Source organism: Heptranchias perlo, chromosome 1 (genome assembly GCF_035084215.1).
Source record: "Heptranchias perlo isolate sHepPer1 chromosome 1, sHepPer1.hap1, whole genome shotgun sequence".
Classification (NCBI taxonomy): Eukaryota; Metazoa; Chordata; class Chondrichthyes; order Hexanchiformes; family Hexanchidae; genus Heptranchias; species Heptranchias perlo.
In genome coordinates this window covers 50,935,023-50,954,957 of record NC_090325.1, presented here as the reverse complement: position 1 = coordinate 50,954,957, position 19,935 = coordinate 50,935,023, and the positions used below count along the sequence as shown (strand labels likewise).

The 19,935-nt window shown below is 42.8% G+C and overlaps 1 protein-coding gene across 2 annotated transcripts in view; it reads left to right on the top strand.

Moving 5' to 3' along the window:
* Positions 1-5,065: 5,065 nt before the first annotated feature.
* The window catches only part of ca9 (carbonic anhydrase IX), a 92,945-nt gene continuing 78,075 nt past the window's right edge, over positions 5,066-19,935 (top strand). For both annotated transcript variants that reach the window (XM_067985046.1, XM_067985037.1), the window contains exon 1: positions 5,066-5,475. In XM_067985046.1, coding sequence (XP_067841147.1) covers positions 5,382-5,475 — 94 coding nt within the window. In that variant the 5' untranslated portion in view covers positions 5,066-5,381. The remainder of the gene's footprint in view (positions 5,476-19,935) is intronic.

The following is a 19,935-nucleotide window of genomic DNA, read 5'->3' as shown; positions in this document are numbered from 1 at the left end:
GGGCAAACGATGAGAGGCATTGGAGGAGGATGGTGTGGTCAACTGTGTCAAAGGCTGCAGTGAGGACAAGGAGGATGAGGATGGATATTGTACCACAGAGGATGTCATTTGTAACTTTGATTAGGGCTATGATAGAGATAAAACCTGATTGGAGGGATTGAAATAGGGTGTTCCAGGAAAAGTGTGCACAAATTTAGGAGGCAAGGACCTTGGAGAGGAAAGGGAGGTTGGAGATGGGGTGTTGGTTTGCAAGGGCAGAGCGGTCCAGGGTGTTTTTTTTGAGGACGGGGTGGTGACAGCAGTATTGAAAGGGAGGGGGAGAATTGCTGAGGAGAGGGACCTATTTACTTGTCTGTTTACCTCAGAATCTTCACTCCTATCCTAGTTTAGCTCACTACCATGGATACTTTAGGTACCATGTTACCGTAAGTAACATTCGCACCAGACAAGTGCCAGGCAATAACCACCTCCCTTTGACATTCAACGGCATTACCATCGCTGAATCCCCCACCATCAACATCTGGGGGTCACCATTGACCAGAAACTTAACTGGACCAGCCACATAAATACTGTGGCTACAAGAGCAGGTCAGAGGCTGGGTATTCTGTGACGAGTGACTCACCTCCTGACTCCCCATAGCCTTTCCACCATCTACAAGGCACAAGTCAGGAGTGTGATGGAATACTCTACACTGGCCTGGATGAGTGCAGCTCCAACAACACTCAAGAAGCTCGACACCATCCAGGACAAAGCACCCCATCCACCACCCTAAACATTCACTCCATCCACCACCGGCGCACCATGGCTGCAGTGTGTACCATCCACAGGATGCACTGCAGCAACTCGCCAAGGCTTCTTCGACAGCACCTCCCAGGTGATGGATATGATCACTATCAAGTACTCCCTGGTTATGTACAGCAGAAGGCAGAAGAACTACTCATTTTAACAATGCACCTCCACTTTATGCAGTGATCAACCATTCCCAAATTTGGTACACCGCAGGCGAGATCCAAAATAGGGTTTCCCCACCAATGTTTAACATAATAACGTCCCCTATTTTGCACTTAACAATTCTTATATCCATGCCAGGTGTAGGGTACATCAGATCAGAGCACTTTCTACATTACTTAATATATCTGAACTACCCAAGCTCATTCTTACTATCCCACACCCGATTGAATTCCTAGAAGGACAAGGGCAGCAGGCACATGGGAACAACACCACCTGCACGTTCCCCTCCAAGTCACACACCATCCCGACTTGGAAATATATCGCCATTCCTTTTTAGCTGGGTCAAAATCCTGGAACTCCCTACCTAACAGCACTGTGGGAGAACCTTCACCATACGGACTGCAGCGGTTCAAGAAGGCGGCTCACCACCACCTTCTCGAGGGCAATTAGGGATGGGCAGTAAATGCTGGTCTCGCCAGCGATGCCCACATCCCATGAACGAATAAAAAAAACTTTAGGTACCTGCACATTACCTCAGGACCATGATCCCTTACTTTCATATGTCAAATATTATTTATAAAATAGTAATTAAATTACCAATGACTAACTAAAAAAACCACTTACTGACTCTACCTAGCTTTATGACATGACCAAGTTAATGAGTTAACAGCTTAAAAGTTTCTTATTCAAGTAAATTATCCTTCTTATTTCCTGCAACCCCAATGACCGTTCCATTACAAATTTCTGCCTAATTTTCCAATTCTCACACTTGATCCACATAGCAGATTCCAAATCTTCTTCCAGCTATACCATCCGCCTGTGTGCCTTGCTGTTGCTGGTCTACCTTCTCCGTCTCTTCCAGTTCTGGATCCTTCCACTGCTTTCTCCTCTTGCTCTACTTCAGCAAGTTTACCCTCTGGGGCCTAGGTAATTCCTTTTTGGTCAATCAGGATCAAAAGACCTATTCTGTCAAGATAATCACAAATTCCATGTTTACTCCCACTTGTCCTTTGGTATCAAAGTGAAATTTTAGTCTGGACCCTGCTGATGCTGAGGTGACCCTTGAGATCCTGGTTTCGGTGCTAAAAATATGATTTTTGGCACCTGGACACATACAAATGTACAAAAATATGGGTAAGAAGAGCCAATCAGTGCTTTCCATATCTTGTGCAGCATTATCACCAGAAATGCTAACTGCTGGAGCTCCAAAAATAGAGAAAACAGCTGGTGGCCAATTTCACGAAAAACTAGCATGTTTAAGATAATTGGCAAAAGGACCAGAGGGAAGATGAGGAGAATTTTTTTTTACACAGCGAGATGTAAAGGGCTGGAATATTTTATTATGTTAAAGGTACCATATAAGTACAAGTTGTACTGTCAGGAAGAGGAAACATCACTTACGGTCCTTGCTTCTGATTGTAGTCCAGTGACCTTTGCTGGAATGTGCTATATATGGACATTGGGTGAGATACACTGTGCTGTGTTGCCCTCCATTGTTGAGTAGGTTGCCAACATTCAGGCCAGGATGACTGTATGTCAGGACTCTCACTGGAGTGCAAATTGGATGGGTAATTTGGTTGACCTTCTTTCACTTGTTGAATGGAGCTGCATGCAAGTCTTGTGGAGACAAACAGGATTGCCAACAAAATCTGCCTCGATCCAGATACACTGGAAAGCAGCCCAGTTGGAGCAGATTTAGCTCAGTCAAACCTAATGCCTGCAGGTTTAGGCATACTGCCTGCAACAGACAGCAGGGTTCTGGATATTATCTGAATGCCTTCCTATAGGGAGTTACTGGTTTATAGAAACACAGTGACCCTTTGGATTTCTCTTTCACTCAATATCAGCCTTTTCTATTCCTAATTCTATTTCTAGAATTTCACCCTCAATCCACTCTGCTTTACCTTAGCTCCAGTCGCAATGCTTTTTTTCCCTTTGATTTACTTACTCTGTTTGTGAGCTGCCCACATCTGCCTTGTCCTTGGCCAGACACCCGACTGGACTGATATCTGACCTTCCACAGTGAGGACCCTTTTGAAGTGTTCTCCATTCGATGGGACTGAGGATTGCTTCCCCCGCCACCACACCCCCACCTTTTAGTTTCTTATTCAGCCCTTTCGTTTGTTATACATTCCTCAGTTTTCCTGAATACACTGGACCATTTAGATCCCCTCCAGGCCCCCATGTCAGTTGACATTGTTAACAGTTCACTTTAATCAGGCACTGTCACTCTCCCTTTCAAAACTACCATCATCACACCCCTCCTCAAAACACCCACCCTTCACCCATCTATCCTCTCCAGCTATCACCACATGTTTATCCTCCCTTTCCTTTCCAATTTCCTCGAACATGTTGTTGTCTCCCAGCTCCATGCTCATCTCTCTGTTTGAATCCCTTCAGTCTATTCATAGCTCAGGCCAAAGTCACACGTGACATCTTTTGTAACAGTGACCGTGTTGCATTATTGCCCCTTGTCCTCCTCGACTTTGATATGGTACAATATGCCATCTTCCATCACATCTCTTCCATTGTTCCGATCTGTGAGATTGCCCTTGCATGGTACCCATCCAAATGTGGCCAGCGCGTATACAGCAATGGATTCTCTTTCTGCCCTTACACTGTCATTCCTAAAGTCCCCCAATAATTGATCCTGATTTTCTCCTCTTCCTTATCCACATGCTGCTCCATCATCCTCACACATGGGTTAGCTTTTATATGTATGCTGACAACATCTAATTCTAACTCTCCAATACCTCTCTCAATTCTGGAATGACCTCCATGCTGTCAGATTGCCTGTCAGAAGGGACTATTTTATCATTTGGGCAGATAGCTGCTGGAACGGGGTGGTCAGCTGCCTGGCAGGTGCTACAGGAGGCCTGCACCATTTTGAGGGCTGGACCTCATTTGAATGGCGAGCTGCCCACCCCAAATTGGCAACCCACTGCAGCTCGCAGCAGCCCAGATTATTTTTGTGGGCCTCAGAGGAGCATTCCTGCAGGTGTTCTACCCAGTTGGCTGTAAAAATGGCTTTGAGGTCTTATCTATGTAATAAGACCCCAATTTAAATGTATTCCTGAGGCCCCTGCCTGAATCAGGCGGGCATCTCAGCTGCTTATTAAACCAGGGGCAGGAAGATGGCGGCAGGGCAGAAAACCAGCAGTAAGTCTACTGCCTTGAGTTTAACTCCCGTAGGGGGCGGAGGGAGTTAAATTTTTCCCATAAATGTTTAATGAGTTACAACTTCCTCTAACTGAACATCGGGTAGTCGGCAATGTTGCGCAGATGGAAATGCTGCAAAGCTATGGATTTGGGCTCTTGCAATAAATATCACTTCCGTGCCCCTGACTCCATTTCCCTCCACTCACTCAAGCTGAACCAGACGGTGCAAAACATCAGTGTTCTATTCAACCCAGACCTGAGCTCCAAACCCCACATACTAATCCACCACTAAGACCGCCTATTTTCACCTGCTCACATCCACCCCTACCTCAGCCTCTATGCCCCTGAAACCATTAACCATGCCTCCGTCATCTCTCATCTCGAATATGCCAATGTTCTCCTTTCTGGCTCCCTTTCTTCACAAATTTTAACTTACCAAAACTCGGCTACCTGTATCCTGTCCTACCACCTACTCCAGCTTTATATCCCCTCCTGTACCCTTTAATCCTCTGACTCTGTGTTTTTGTGAGTCCCCCCTCCCTTTGTCCCACCATTAACGGGGGAGCCCTCTGCCAGGCTCTCTGGATCTCCTTTCCTGAGTCCTTTTCCTTTGCACTGTTTTCTCCTCTCTTATCTTTTTCACCGATCTTTCAGCCTCCTAATCACTCTCTGCTTGGCTCATTGTCTGAATTCTCTATCTATTTTCATTTATGAATCGCCTTAGGACTTGTTTTTTTTACATTAATCATATTCAAAGGATATTTTATTAAACTAATTGCTATGACATTGCTTTATTGCAGCACATTCATTAACAATTTTTAAAATGTTAATGAAATGAATCAGCAGGACAAGAAAGTCTGCTGTTGCTCTTTAAGCCAGCCTACACTAGAAAATCACCTTTAATCCTGCACTTTGTTCCCACCACTGCATCAGTGTTACACAGCATGTGGGATCACATTACATTCTGTGGCTCTCCAGCAAAGGCTTATTTTCTGTCTGGCAAAAAAATGTAATGTGGACACAAGGACGGACTATCACCTTTAATTTTTAGTAGGTATTTAAGACAGCATGCCATTCACTTGACGTTGAACTCAGAAAACATTAGAGGAGACAGAGTCACTGAAACAGACCTTCAAAGGGCAGGTTACTGGAGTTCTTAATGCCAGTGAGACCACAAATTGGCTGAATAGATTTGGAAGAACCACAGGAGTTTGTGGAGAGCTCACTGGAGGCTTTTTATACTAAGGCAAAAACGTAGAACTCCTAATATAATGCAGAGATTATTGTTTCTGATACTGGCTCAGCTTTTAACTACTGGTACATGTGATACAAATCCAGGTCCTGAACATGCAGAAAAGCGTGAAGGTAAGATAATTTGTTCTAAAGATAGGCAATGTTATATCATTGATTGATTTATACACTCGTACGAGGGAGACAATTTGATTTCCAGTATTTGCTTGGGCGATCTTAGAAATGTACTTTAAGCAGCTAGTTGTTTACTTACAAACCAATGTCAAAGTATTCAACCTATTTAAATAAGGAAAGGATTGAAAATTTAATGATATCATTAATTTTTAGATTACATTTAGTACATTTTAACAAGGGGTTTTGAAGTACTCAGTTACCAAGCTATCCGGTTGAATGCTGTATTCAAAAGCTGTCTGATATCTAAAGGATATAGAACAGTCTGACAGGACCTTTGTATATAGTTTTTCACATTGTAATCATTCCAGTTGGTTGAGGCTCAAATATCATGCTCTAGAATGTAAATTGAACCTGCAAGTTTGAATGGATTTAGACATGCTTTTAGGACTGTTAAGAGACTTTTCTGTACGCAGGAAAATATATGGAAAGATTAACAAGTTCAAGTGCATAGTATACAGAAAGAGTAACCTACTTTTCCTTTTTCGTCATTATATATACAAAGTAATATAGATAGTAACCTTGCTTTGCATAAAAAGAGAGACAACAAAGGAAAAATAGAATACTACAGTTCTATGTACATGTGTATATATATATATATATATTATATATAATATAGATTGATAGATAGATATGCAGAACTGAGGGAGTAGTAAATTGTCAGAGGTACCATTTTTTGGATGAGATGTTAAATCAAGTCTACCCTTTCAGGCGGGTGTAAAAGATCCCACAGCACTACTTGAAGAAGAGCAGTAGAGTTCTCATGGTGTCCTGACCAACATCAGTAAAACAGATTTTCTGGTTATTTATCTCATTGCTGTTGGTGGGACCTTGCTGTGCACAAATTCTCTGCCACGTTTCCCTACATTACAACAGTGACTACACTTCAAAAGTAATTCATTGGCTGTGAAGCACATTGGGATGTCTTGAAGTTGTGAAAGGCTCTATATATATATATATATATATATATATAAGATCTAAGTATGTATATATAGTATGCACTGCACATAGCATCCATTTCTTTTTTTTTGTCTTTCATCTTTCCTTCTTCCTTAATATTGTTTCCTTTTTTTTGTGCTTTCTCTGCACGAGAGTTTCTTTGTTGTCTTTGTCTTTATATGCAAAGCAAGGCAAATCTGTAATCTTTTTTGAAATTGCACTTCCTCAGTGAATCTTTAAAACTCTCAGTAGCTGTTCTGGAACCCGATAGGATGGTAGCCCAAACCTTCGATGACTTATTTTCCATTTCTCTGTCCTTGTTTAGCTCTCTCCTAAGTGTAGTATCTTCCATTGACATTTGAAGGCTGGGATGTTGACATAGAGGGGTTGATTTTAACAGTGGGCGCATTTGGGGTGAGCAGAGGTGCGATGCGGGACAGAAACTCCTGTGGGAAGCTCAGCGTGAGGCCCGAGACATTTTAACTCCTGGGCCTCATTTGTATAAGGTGGGACAGCCTCCCGCCCGAAATGAGGAGTGACGTCAGGGTCGGGCCGGCGATCAGGAGCTCAAGATCGCCGGGGACCCAAGGGAATGGTTCCTGGCATAAAGTTAGCACTGGGGAAGGGGGTTCGCAGCTGATACCGGAGCTGGGAGGGAGAGGCAAGTCCTGAGCTGGGGAGGCCCAATGACCCCTACCGGGTTCAGGGGGAGCACTCCTGCTCCTCCTGGCTCACAATGATTCCACAGGAAAGTTACATTTTGCAGTTATCTAGGCTTCTTCTGACCACTCCGCAACACCTGCCATGGTTTGCCTGTCGTAGTTGGCCCTGAGCTGGCCTCCCAAATCCGGAAGTTAAAATGCTGTAAAGCCTCCAAAGACATCATCGCTTTGTGAATTTCTAATGTAAAGTAGGCTCCTACCTGCCAGGAGCAGGCGGCCCTCCCGTGCCTGTTCTCAGGTATGTTAAAGAAGTTGGGGGGTGGTGGGAACTCGTCAGAAACTGCCGTGCAACCACGCTCCCCGCTACTATCTTAAATCCCACCCCCCACCTCACCCACACTGTTCCCGCCGGGCATTGGAGGTTAAAATCTACCCCAAAGTTTCAAAGTACAGAAAAGAAGCTGCAAACTTAACAGAGTTACACAGTGCCAAAACTAAAATTATCAAAATTTGTAATAGATTTTGCCTGAACCTTTCCTGAACATTCTGCAGAATTTAATTTTTCTTTTACTTATAACAGCTGTTTAAAAGTAATCAATTGATTCTCCTGAACACTCACAAGGTTGTCGTTTTAGCATCAAAACTATGGAACTATCCCATCGTGCATTTTGTAGAGAACCAGAGTAACTGATATAATTATCTCAGTCGGGTCAAGCGTTAAAACCAGCTACCATAATGACAGTAGACAGTATTGTACTTCATTGGCTGTAAAGCGCCATGGGGCGTCTTGAGGTCGTGAAAGGTGCTAATTAAATGCAAGTTCTTTCCTTTCTTTCTTTACCGATGACTGGTCAATGCTGAGTGCCGGGTGGTGGTTAAATAACCTGACCACCTCCAGAAAATGCCAATGGCTTCGGGCGGATGAGCACCTGGAGGAAGGGAGTGGGATGAGTCAATCCTTGAATTAACCAGCTGCTATAAACTGCAGCTGCAGCTTATAACAAGTCAATGAAAGAGCAACCGAAACACAACACCAGAGTTCAGATCTCTGCTTTATAAAGAGATATGGAGGATAGCCACAGGAGCTCCGACGATAGTCAACCGATGATGATAATATAGTTAATAAAACATTGCAGTCTATAAGGTAACTGAAAAATGAACCCTGCTGCTAAAAATGCCACAGGTAAACACTGCAATGATTCCTTTAATTAACAGGAATTACTCTGCATATTAATGAAAATATGATTTTTTTTAAGAGTCAAGTAAAAGTACATGCCTTTCAAAATTCCAATCTTATTAATATCTTTACAGCAGCTCTTTAAAAAAAATCATTTGATTCTGCCTAATATTCATAGGGCTGTCATTTTAGCATAAAGACTCCATAGAACTAAGTTGCCCATAAGCAAATTCAACAAAGATCTGGATAAGTTTCTGGCAAAAAAATTGGTTGACAGATATTGTGGGATTTGATATTTCCTAGACACTGGGCCTGGCCAGATGGACTGCAGTGGTCTTGTCCGATCCTGAACATTCCTATGTTACCAGTAGATAGGTTGGGGCCAAAGTCCTCAGTCCCACTACGTCACAGGAGGTGCAGTGGAGTGGATGGAGTGGACCTCTGCTCCTGACCCTCTCAGAATATCTGGGATCTAAGCGGGGTCACTTAATTTGAATATTATGGTGCCACTTTGAGCGCCCACTAACAGAGGAGGGGCGGAAGCTGGGTTGACAATGGGTACCGGGGTGGGGGGGACTACCGATCCAAGCAGCAGCTTCCAGAATTTCCAGGCCAGTGGGCTCCACATCAACCCCTTGGCAAACCTGTATGCTGAACTCATCTTGGTGTCCAATTCACTGGGCAGCAGGCAGGTCAAAGCTGAGGAAATTCCCAGCATGGGATATCCCACCCTTCATCATCATGGGCCATATATGGGGGGGTGGGGGGCGGGGGCAATGAATGTCCCACCCATCCAAGGCCCAGTTGGAAATTGGAAGCAAATGGATTTCCACCCCCTTGTAATTAACTTCATAATTAAATTGAGAAAGTCTCAAGTACAGCAAACTATAAAAGAATACCCATTGCATTGTAACTATTGCAACAGCCATACTATCTTGTTTTTTGAGGGTAATAATGTGCTTGCGGAAATAAAGTTATAGATCAGTTGAGCGGCAGCTTTTTTCCCGAATGCACTGAAAAGTTCAGCTTTTGCAGTGGGTACAAAATCACAAGGTAAATATGGATCATAGAATCAAAGAAATTTATGGCACAGAGGGAGGCCACTCAGCCCATCATGTCTGTGCTGGCTGAAAAAGAGCCATCCAGTCTAATCCCACTTTCCAGCTCTTTGTCCGTAGCCATGTAAGTTACGGCACTTCAGGTTCATATCCAAGTACTTATTAAATGCGATGACAGTTTCTGCCTCTACCACCCTTTCAGGCAGTCAGTTCCAGACCCCCACAACCCTCTGGGTGAAAAAATTTCTCCTCAACTCCCCTCTAATCCTTCTAGTAATTGCTTTAAATTTATTGACCTCTCTGCTAAGGGAAATAAGTCCTCCCTGTCCATTCTATCTAGGCCCTTCATAATTTTACACATCTCAATTAAATCTCCCCTCAGCCTCCTCTGTTCCAAAGAAAACAACCCCAGCCTATCCAATCTTTCCTCATAGCTAAAATTCTCCAGTCCTGGCAACATCCTCATAAATCTCCTCTGTACCCTCTCTAGTGCAATCACATCTTTCCTGTAATGTGGTGACCAGAGCTGTACACAGTACTCTAGCTGTGGCCTAAGTAGTGTTTTATACAGTTCTAGCATAACCTCCCTGCTCTTATATTCTATGCCTTGGCTAATAAAGGAAAGTATCCCGTATGCCTTCTTAACCGCCTTATCTACCTGTCCTGCAACCTTCAGGGATCTGTGGACATGCACTCCAAGGTCCCACTGTTCCTCTATACCTCTCAGCATCCGACCATTTATTGTGTATTCCCTCGCCCTGATGGCCCTCCCCAAATGCATTACCTCACACTTCTCTGGATTGAATTCCATTTGCCACTTTTCTGCCCACCTGACCAGTCCATTGATATTTCCTGCAGTCTACAGCTTTCTTCCTCACTATCAACTACACGGTCAATTTTTGTATCATCTGCAAACTTCTTAATCATGCCCTGTACACTTAAATCTAAATCATTGATATATACCACAAAAATTAAGGGACCCAGTACTGAGCCCTGTGGAACTCCTTTGGAAACAGCCTTCCAATCATAAAAACACCCGTCGACCATTACCCTTTGCTTCCTGCCACTGAACCAATTTTGGATCCAACTTGCCACTTTCCCTTGGACCCCATAGGCTTTTACTTTCCTGACCAGTCTGCCACGTGGGACCTTGACTACATCAAATGCACTACCCTCATCAGCCCTCCTCAAAAAATTCAATCAGGTTAATTAGACGCAACCTTCCCTTAAAAAATCCATGCCAAGTGTCCTTGATTAATCTGTGCCTTTCTAAATGACGATTAATATGGTCCCTCAGAATTGTTTCCAATAATTTGCCCACCACTGAGGTTAGGCTGACTGGCCTGTAATTACTCAGTGTATCCTTTTCTCCCTTTTTAAACAATGGTACAAGGTTAACAATCCTCCAGTCCTCCGGCATCATGCCTGTAGCCAGAGAGGATTGGAAAATGATGGTCAGAGCCTCCGCTATTTCCTCCCTTGCTTCTCTTAACAGCCTGGGATACATTTCATCCGGGCCTGGTGATTTATCTACTTTCAAATATGCTAAAGATGAGAAAGACCATTCAGTCCATCTTAGTTCATCCATCCAGAAAGATCCTTTAATCACCCCATTTCAGTATCTAATCGATTCTTAAATAAATCCAGTGTTTTTGCCTCCCAGTACTCTATCTGGAAATTTATTCTACACATTGTTTTCTATTTGTGTGAAGAAGAATTTCCTGATAACAATCCTAAAATTACCGTTTACTAGTTTGAACCTGTGTCTGCCAGATCTTCTACAGTTTAAGGTAATATTCTGGATAACTATAGAGTATATAAGATAGTTAACTCCCTTAACTATCTTATATACCTCGATAAGATCACCTCTCAGATGCTTCCATTCAAGGTTGAAAAACACAAGTCGATCTAGTATTTCCTCATAACTTAGACGCCTGAGACTGGGGATCAGTCTTGTAACTCTTCTCTGCACGGCTTCTGGAGCTTGAATGTCTCCCTTGAGTATCAGCGACCAGAACTGGACACAGTGCTCAAGGCGGAGTCTGACCAGAGCACTAAACCGTTTGGGAACAACATCCTTTGACTTATATTCAACTATTTTGCTATGTAGTTCAAGAGTCTATTCGCTTTGTTGATTGTCGCTCTGCATTGGTTGGACATGTTGAGCATTGAATCTACTAATACTCCGGAGTTTTTTTCAATTTCTTTCTAAGCTACTTCAGCAATATTCATGAAGTAAGTGTGTCACCCATTTTTCCTGCCTTTGTGCAATAGAAGAATATGTTGATAGGGCTAGATGAAGAAGGGTGGGAGGAGGCTCACGAGGAGCATTAACACTGGCATGGACCTGTTGGGCTGAATGGCCTGTTTCTGTGCTGTACATCCTTTGTAATTCTTTGTAATTCTTAGGATTAAACTTCATCCACCATTGTTTTTCCCAAAGGCATATTTTGCCCAACTTATTCTGTAATATCTGAGCTGCCTCCTTTGATTCCACTGTCCCTCTTATTTTAGATTCATCTGCAAGTTTGATTAATTTGCAATGAGTTTCTGAAAGTAAAGGGACGATTTTAACCCTGCCCGCCTGGCGGAACTGGGAGGGCTGGCAGTTATAATCGCTCAGGCTACTTACCCGCCGACATACCGCTCTTTTTCCGCAGGCTTTGATTTTAACCTGTTTTTTTTCTGAACAGGCGAGAAGGAAGGCCACCAGAAACTGATGGGGTCCTTCTTTAAATATGCAGACCGGGCTCCAATGATGTTGGGGCCCAGCTGCCATTTTAACCATTAGCTTTAGCAGGGGAGCGGTTGTGACTTTCCTGCCAAGTCAACCTAGTAGGAAAACGAGCCAGGCCAGAAGAGGCCCAAAGTGGAAAGATTATGCCTCCCCTGCCCCAGCCGACTTAACTGAATGCCGAGGACCGTTCCTTCAGTCCCCGGCGGTGGCCTCCTGCCGTCTGACATTACGCTCCCACCCGCAGCCTGACTCCCATTCCGATTTAAATTTGGGCCTTGTTATTAATGTAAATTAGAATAAATCATGGTCTCAACGCTAAGGCTGTATGGCTCAGTACCACACCAACCAATGCATTCACCCACCAACTCACAGGGGAGCTATATCAATTACTTGTGTTACCCTACTTCAATGTGTGATACTGCTGATGCGTCGACGTTATCCTCGACTGATTATGAGACGAAACTCTCATAAGTTTTGGCAATCCCCTTTTCTCTGCTCCCATGCCCACAATGTGCTCGACCATTAATTGCTTTGCATCACTGCTGACTGCAATGACAGAAGCTGACTGATATGTCCGGTACTTGCATATTGTTAACTGAACACTATTGACTCCCCTGATGGGATTAAGCTATTACACTCCAAGGTCTTCTTGTATTGGTTTTGTTATTTTTTGACAGAATATTCTTAAGGGCCTGGAATTAAAAGCAGCTAGTTATTACCACACTAATTTGAGTGTTTATTTGGACACAATACTGATGCCTTGCTGTCACCATGCGCCATTCCATATAGCAGCCCAGCAGATAATGGATGAAATTTGTTTCTAAAAGTAACAGGCAGGCCTGGTACCAACCCACGAGTGTATGATTGAAAGACAGATGTTCTGCTGGGACAAAAAACATTTTATTATAAAATGTCCTTGTGATTCATTATAGAATAACATTAATTATATCTATGCAGTTTCCCTTCTCATTCCCTTCCTTCCCAGCAGCATTTTTGTGAGCACAAGTAGAGATTTAGAACAAGCAATCTGGTCTATCAGAGCCAAGCATGTTTTACTTGCTCACGGAACTATTGAAGATTAGGACTGTCAATTAATTATAGTTAACGTCTGAGATTAATGGGATAATTTTGGGGGGATTAATTTTTTAATGCACTTTAATCGTGGAAGTTATGCAGAGAATGTCTTGGAACCTCCTGCAGCCATCAGTACACTTCGCAATTCCTCACCTTAAGCTTATGCACATTATGTCCTTCTGCACATGTGCATAGGGTTGCCAAACCTTCAGAATTGTCCTGAAATCTCCAGGAATTAAAGATTAATCACCAGCAACGAACAACCCAGGAGAAAAACCATAGGGACATTTAAAAAAAATCGTGTGTTCTTTTTCATTTTCTTTGAACATTTTCGTTTATTAGTTATAAAAATATTGGAAATCGGGAGAAAAGGCTGTTTGACTGGGCAGGGCAGTTGGTGGCAGGAGGTCATGTGATGAAACCTCCAGGAATACATCCAACCAAAGTTGGCAACCCTATCTCCTAGTGAGAGTCCTGTCTCCAACTGGGACCTTGCCTCTGATACCTTGGCAACCTTACATGTGCGCCGTTGCCAAGTGCAGCAGTGCCAGTCAGCAGTGTTCATCAAAAAACCTGAACCCAGCTGCAGACCGCCTCTCCGTCAGCCTTGTGCCCCTGCTGGTCTGTTGCTCCATGGAGCGTCATTCATGACCTGCAGGCTAGAGCGTTGCCGTGGTTCAGATTCAAAGCTGTTCCTGCTCCAGGGCTTTTATGCTGGGCTGTTTTTTGGATGCTAATAATAGCATCAGTAACAAAATAAACATTAACATTTAATTTTCTTATTCGTTTGACCGCCCTACTGAAGATGCTTTATTTGTATATATTAGGTATAATAACAATCGGGTGCCAGAGACAATTGTAACAAGGGCGGATAGCTCATGAATTTGATTGTGGTGGCTGCTAGGAGCAGAGAAAAACTTGAAGAAATTGTTCTGGGGCAGCAACAACAACAACAACTTGCATTTATATAGCACCTTTAACATAGTAAAATGTCCCAAGGTGCTTCACAGGAGCAATTATCATACAAAATTTGAAGCTGAGCCACATAAGCGGATATTAGGACAGGTGACCAAAAGCTCGGTCAAAGAGGTAAGTTTTAAGGAGCATCTTAAAGGAGGAGAGAAAGGTAGAGAGGTGGTGAGGTTTAGGGAGGGAATTCCAGAGCTTAGGACCTAGGCAGCTGATCAACAAGCAAGCCATAGCCTAATCCACACTCTAGTAACCCTGGTTCAGCAACTGATGGTTGAGACTTTATTTGAACTTCTGACACAGATTCAGAGTTACAAACAACATTGTCTGGGAAAAAATTTCAACAGGCAGGAGAAATGGTATGTGAAGCATCGACTCTGAGATTCAGTCAGACCTTTTGGACTGATACAGGATGTAGCAGCGCAGCTGCATAAACATGGAAGTCTTCCTGTCCTTATAACTTATAACTTATGCAAAGGGACAAGAGGGAAGAGAAGCAAAATAAATATTTTTTTCAAATAATCAAACATATCCAAGTACTGGTGAAAGTGTCTCACAGGTCTGTGGGAAGAATTAAATTACTCTATTTGTATACTAGTCCCATCACAATAAATATATAGAGTACCACATTCTCCCATTTAGGGAGGGGAAAATCTTTAGATCACTTAGACTTTCTCACTCGTGAGTTATGTGGCTCTCCTCATTTACTTAATAAAAATAATATTCTAAAGTAACCATTATTTATTCATCAGGGTAATGATTGAAGTCATTGCACAAGGAACATGATCAAGACTTTTCAGGCATTGATCAACTCAAGCATGACTTCAACAAAAGCAATAAATCTTCTTGTTTTCTAAAGGTTTTGTTCCATCCATGTGCATCCAACTGTGGTCATATGTAATAGCTGTAAGTGTCGCTTGAGCTGTTGACCATAATAGATGTAACTGACCAAAGTATGCTGTTCTCTCATTTCTCCTGTTTACGTTTTGTAGTTTTTAAAAAAAAATACCATTATTTTTGTTGTAAAACCTTGGAATATCTTTACACAGAGAGTGGTGAGACTGTGGAACTTGCTACCAGATGGAGTGGTTGAAGCAGATAGCAGTGATACATTTAAGGAGAGGCTTGAAAAATACATGAGGGAGAAGGGATACTGGGGCAGGGTGGGAAGAGGCACTTGGAGTGGGAGGAGGCTCATGTGAAATATAAACACCAGCATAGACCAGTTGGGCTGAATGGCCTGTTTTGGTGCTGTAGATTCTATGTAATTCTACGAAATATGTAATCATCTAATTCTGGACTGTTACCAAATAAGTGCATAGGAATTTTTAGGAACAGGAAAAGGCCATTAGACCCAAAAAGCACATTCCTGTTCACAGGTAAAGTGCACTTAATTGCCTTCTCTCCATTCAGGGATGGAGACCATATGCTTTGAAATTTGTGCCACCCCAGCTCTCCAACCCAGCCATTTTCCTATGTGTACCAACCCAACTGGGCCCCTCGCCTGACATTGTTACATTGGAATACATCATCAGCCAGTGAATAACAGGAGTTTGGGCAAAGTATGTATCACAAAGTTTAGTGTGCCTCCTCCATTAAAAGGCCAAAGGATTGACATAAAGAAGTGTGCTATTTTAACCAGCTTAGTGCCTTTATTCAGATATATCAAACAAAGGAATGTGCTATGCATGGGTTATACATTTGTTACTAATAACGCACAGTACAATTTCAACCACAAGTATTTGAGGTTGAATTGAATAGCTGCCCGTGTAACACCTTGTTAAGAAGAAAATTTGACTTCACTTTTCACTCCTCCTTTCCTAAAAGCATTAACTCTCGTTGGGGTTTGGTCCTACAGACTCTATCCTCTCTCTGGTACCTCACTCAAGAGATCATTTTTTTCAAGTGGGAGCCCAGATAATGTCAGCAGGCTATTCAGCTATTAGGCTAATCATATTGAATCTGATCCTGTCCTCATCTGACATCCAAACACGTGCACTTCCAGTTGGTGTCACTGGATTTTCTTTTTCATTCGTTCATGGGATGTGGGCGTCGCTGGCGAGGCCGGCATTTATTGCCCATCCCTAATTGCCCTTGAGAAGGTGGTGGTGAGCCGCCTTCTTGAACCGCTGCAGTCCATGTGGTGAAGGTTCTCCCACAGTGCTGTTAGGAAGGGAGTTCCAGGATTTTGACCCAGTGACGATGAAGGAATGGCGATATATTTCCAAGTTGGGATGGTGTGTGACTTGGAGGAGAACATGCAGGTGGTGTTGTTCCCATGTGCCTGCTGCTCTTGTCCTTCTAGGTGGTAAAGGTCGCGGGTTTGGGAAGTGCTGTCGAAGAAGCCTTGGCGAGTTGCTGCAGTGCATCCTGTGGATGGTACACACTGCAGGCACAGTGCGCTGGTGGTGAAGGGAGTAAAGATTTAGGGTGGTGGATGGGGTGCCAATCAAGCGGGCTGCTTTGTCCTGGATGGTGTCGAGCTTCTTGAGTGTTGTTGGAGCTGCACTCATCCAGGCAAGTGGAGAGTATTCCATCACACTCCTGACTTGTGCCTTGTAGATCGTGGAACGGCTTTGGGGAGTCAGGAGGTGAGTCACTCGCTGCAGAATACCCAGCCTCTGACCTGCTCTTGTAGCCACAGTATTTATATGGCTGGTCCAGTTAAGTTTCTGGTCAATGGTGACCCCCCAGGATGTTGATGGTGGAGGATTCGCCAATGGTAATGCCGTTGAATGTCAAGGGGAGGTGGTTAGACTCTCTCTTGTTGGAGATGGTCATTGCCTGTCACTTTTCTGGCGCGAATGTTACTTGCCACTTATCAGCCCAAGCCTGGATGTTGTCCAAGTCTTGCTGCATGCGGGCTCAGACTGCTTCATTATCTGAGGGGTTGCGAATGGAATTGAACACTGTGCAAGCATCAGCGAACATCTCCATTTCTGACCTTATGATGAAGGGAAGGTCATTGATGAAGCAGCTGACGATGGTTGGGCCTGGGACACTGCCCGGAGGAACTCCTGCAGCAATGTCCTGGGGCTGAGATGATTGGCCTCCAACAACCACTACCATCTTCCTTTGTGCTAGGTATGACTCCAGCCACTGGAGTGTTTTCCCCCTGATTCCCATTGACTTCAATTTTACTAGGGCTCCTTGGTGCCATATTCGGTCAAATGCTGCCTTGATGTCAAGGGCAGTCACTCTCACCTCACCTCTGGAATTCAGCTCTTTTGTCCATGTTTGGACCAAGGCTGTAATGAGGTCTGGAGCCGAGTGATCCTGGTGGAACCCAAACTGAGCATCGGTGAGCAGGTTATTGGTGAGTAAGTGCCGCTTGATAACACTGTCGACAACACCTTCCATCACTTGCTGATGATTGAGAGTAGACTGATGGGGCGGTAATTGGCCGGATTGGATTTGTCCTGCTTTTTGTGGATAATGACCAGGAATCAGAATTCTGGCTTACTTTCCTCTCCCCAATCCAGGAGTGTTGCGGACAACTGTCGTGTCCCTACTGCCATACCGTCTGATATCAGCTGATATCGGCACAGACTAGGAGTTGAACCTGGGATATTCTTTGTTTGTATGGTTTAGCACATATCAGGCAGTGCATCTATACACTAAGACATTGCTGCATTTCATATACTGTCTTCAATCCATATCTTAAAACTGATCCCAATGCATTTGTATAAATTGGGACCATATCACCATATCCACTCAGCATTTCACCAATGCAGTCTGATTGGAGCATAGGATTTTCCGCAGAATATTACTACAGAATAAGATAACTGACAGAAACATACTTGTTTGGAATTTTATTTTAAGACTTTATGCAGCACGAAGTGAGGTCATTCCCAAGACCATCCATGTGCTGAGTTTCTAATCTCAACCTGTATTCTTGTGGGGAGCCACTGAATGGACGCCATGTGCTATCCTCATGGTAGGAAGGGAAAATGACAAGAGAATAACCCGAATGCTCTCATGCTTGAATAGCAGCCATTTTCAGAGCGGCATCAGCAGAAGTTTGATTGCAAGTCAACCACCGACCATCACAGGGAGTCTCAAGAAAAGGGAGAGCAGAAATTATGTTTAAAAAAACTCACCATCCAAAATAAAAACAGCATAATACCATATCTAACTGATTTAAATGCAAGTGAGGAACAAGTCATAAAACCTCTGGATTTGACTGAGCTGCTATTGATAACTCTATTACTGTCCTTCTCATTCATGATGTGGAATATTTCTTTATGATCATTTTAAACAAAGTGTAAAAGTCAAAGCTTAAAAGCATTGAGAATGTCATTATAGAGCATGAAGTGCACTTGCTTTTGATTTTGAAACCTTTAACTTTAATGTTGCTAAACTCTGTAACTTAATCATCTATAAAATGGTCCAGGTACTTCTTGTTACAAAAACTGTAAACCTGTGGAAGATTGCCAGCTCCGCACACTTTTTTTCATTGAAATATTATGATTAATCATATAGCTTGGAATAAATACACTTTCTTCACCATTCTATTAGAACAGGGCATCTTTTAGTTTAAAAATTGTCCAGTCTATAAGTTTCAGAGTACAAATCAGGATTTTTTTTTCCTGTGGCATCAATTAATTGTTCTTTTTGCGCTTTGTGGAATTCAGCATGAACTAGTGTGCCATTCAATATAAAGCAAATAGAACAGAATGTAAACACACCTTAGCAAATATTGTACAATACGCAATGGTTAAAAGATAACAGTTCACTTGTGGTACCATTTCCATTGGGTATATTGACTGTATTTTCACAATCTCTATGCTTTAAAGTGGTGTAATCTACAAACAGACAACCAGGAATCTTTGTCATTATACAAGAATGTAAAACAGAGTGTGAATGAAATGTTTATCAATTCAAACACATCAGAACTATAAAGAAAGATCTTGCATTTACGTAGCACCTTTAATGACCTTAGGACATCATAAAAGGCTTCTCAGCCAATGAAGTACTTTTTAAGTGTAGTCCCTGTTGTAATGTAGGGCAATTACAACAGCAGTGACTTTGCACAAAGCAAGGTCCCACAAACAGCAATGAGATAAACCATCAGATAATCTGTTTTGGTTGTTTTGGGATAAATATCGCCCAGGACAACTCCCCATCTCTTCTTCAAATATTGCCAAGGGATCTTTTACATCCACCTGACAGTGTAGACAGGGCCTCTGTTTAACATTTCATCCAAAAGACACGACCTCTGACGGTCCAGCACACCCTCAGTACTGCACTGAAATGCCAGCCTAGATTATGTGCTCAAGTTTCTGGAGTGAGCCTTAAACCCACCATCTTCTGACTCAGAGGTGAGAGTGCTACCACTGAGCCAAGGCTGACATCTATAACATAGAATGGATCTGTAAAAATCTGGTAATTTTATTTACTCTAATCAAGTCCAATGTCAGATTAGGTGGTTGAAGGTTATAAAGTATTTTTCGTAGAAGTGAAACTGCTGTGTAGCAATGCAAAATTTAAATTGCATTATGAAATGGATATTGCTATGAAATTGCTTAGTCTCCTAGTTCAACAAAAGGTAATAACCCATCTAATCAAACAGTTAATGCCTTTGTTAAAATAGTGTACAGAGGAATTTCATACAAATACCTCAATGTATGCGTCACTAATAGCACACAGCAAGATTACAACACTAATTTAAATGATGCTGGTCAAAAAAACTACTAGTATATAGGAATGAGTCAAAGCAGAATTAGTCATATTTGAACAAAATTCATTCCATAAAGATTAATTCGGACGTTAGCTCTGCACATCGCA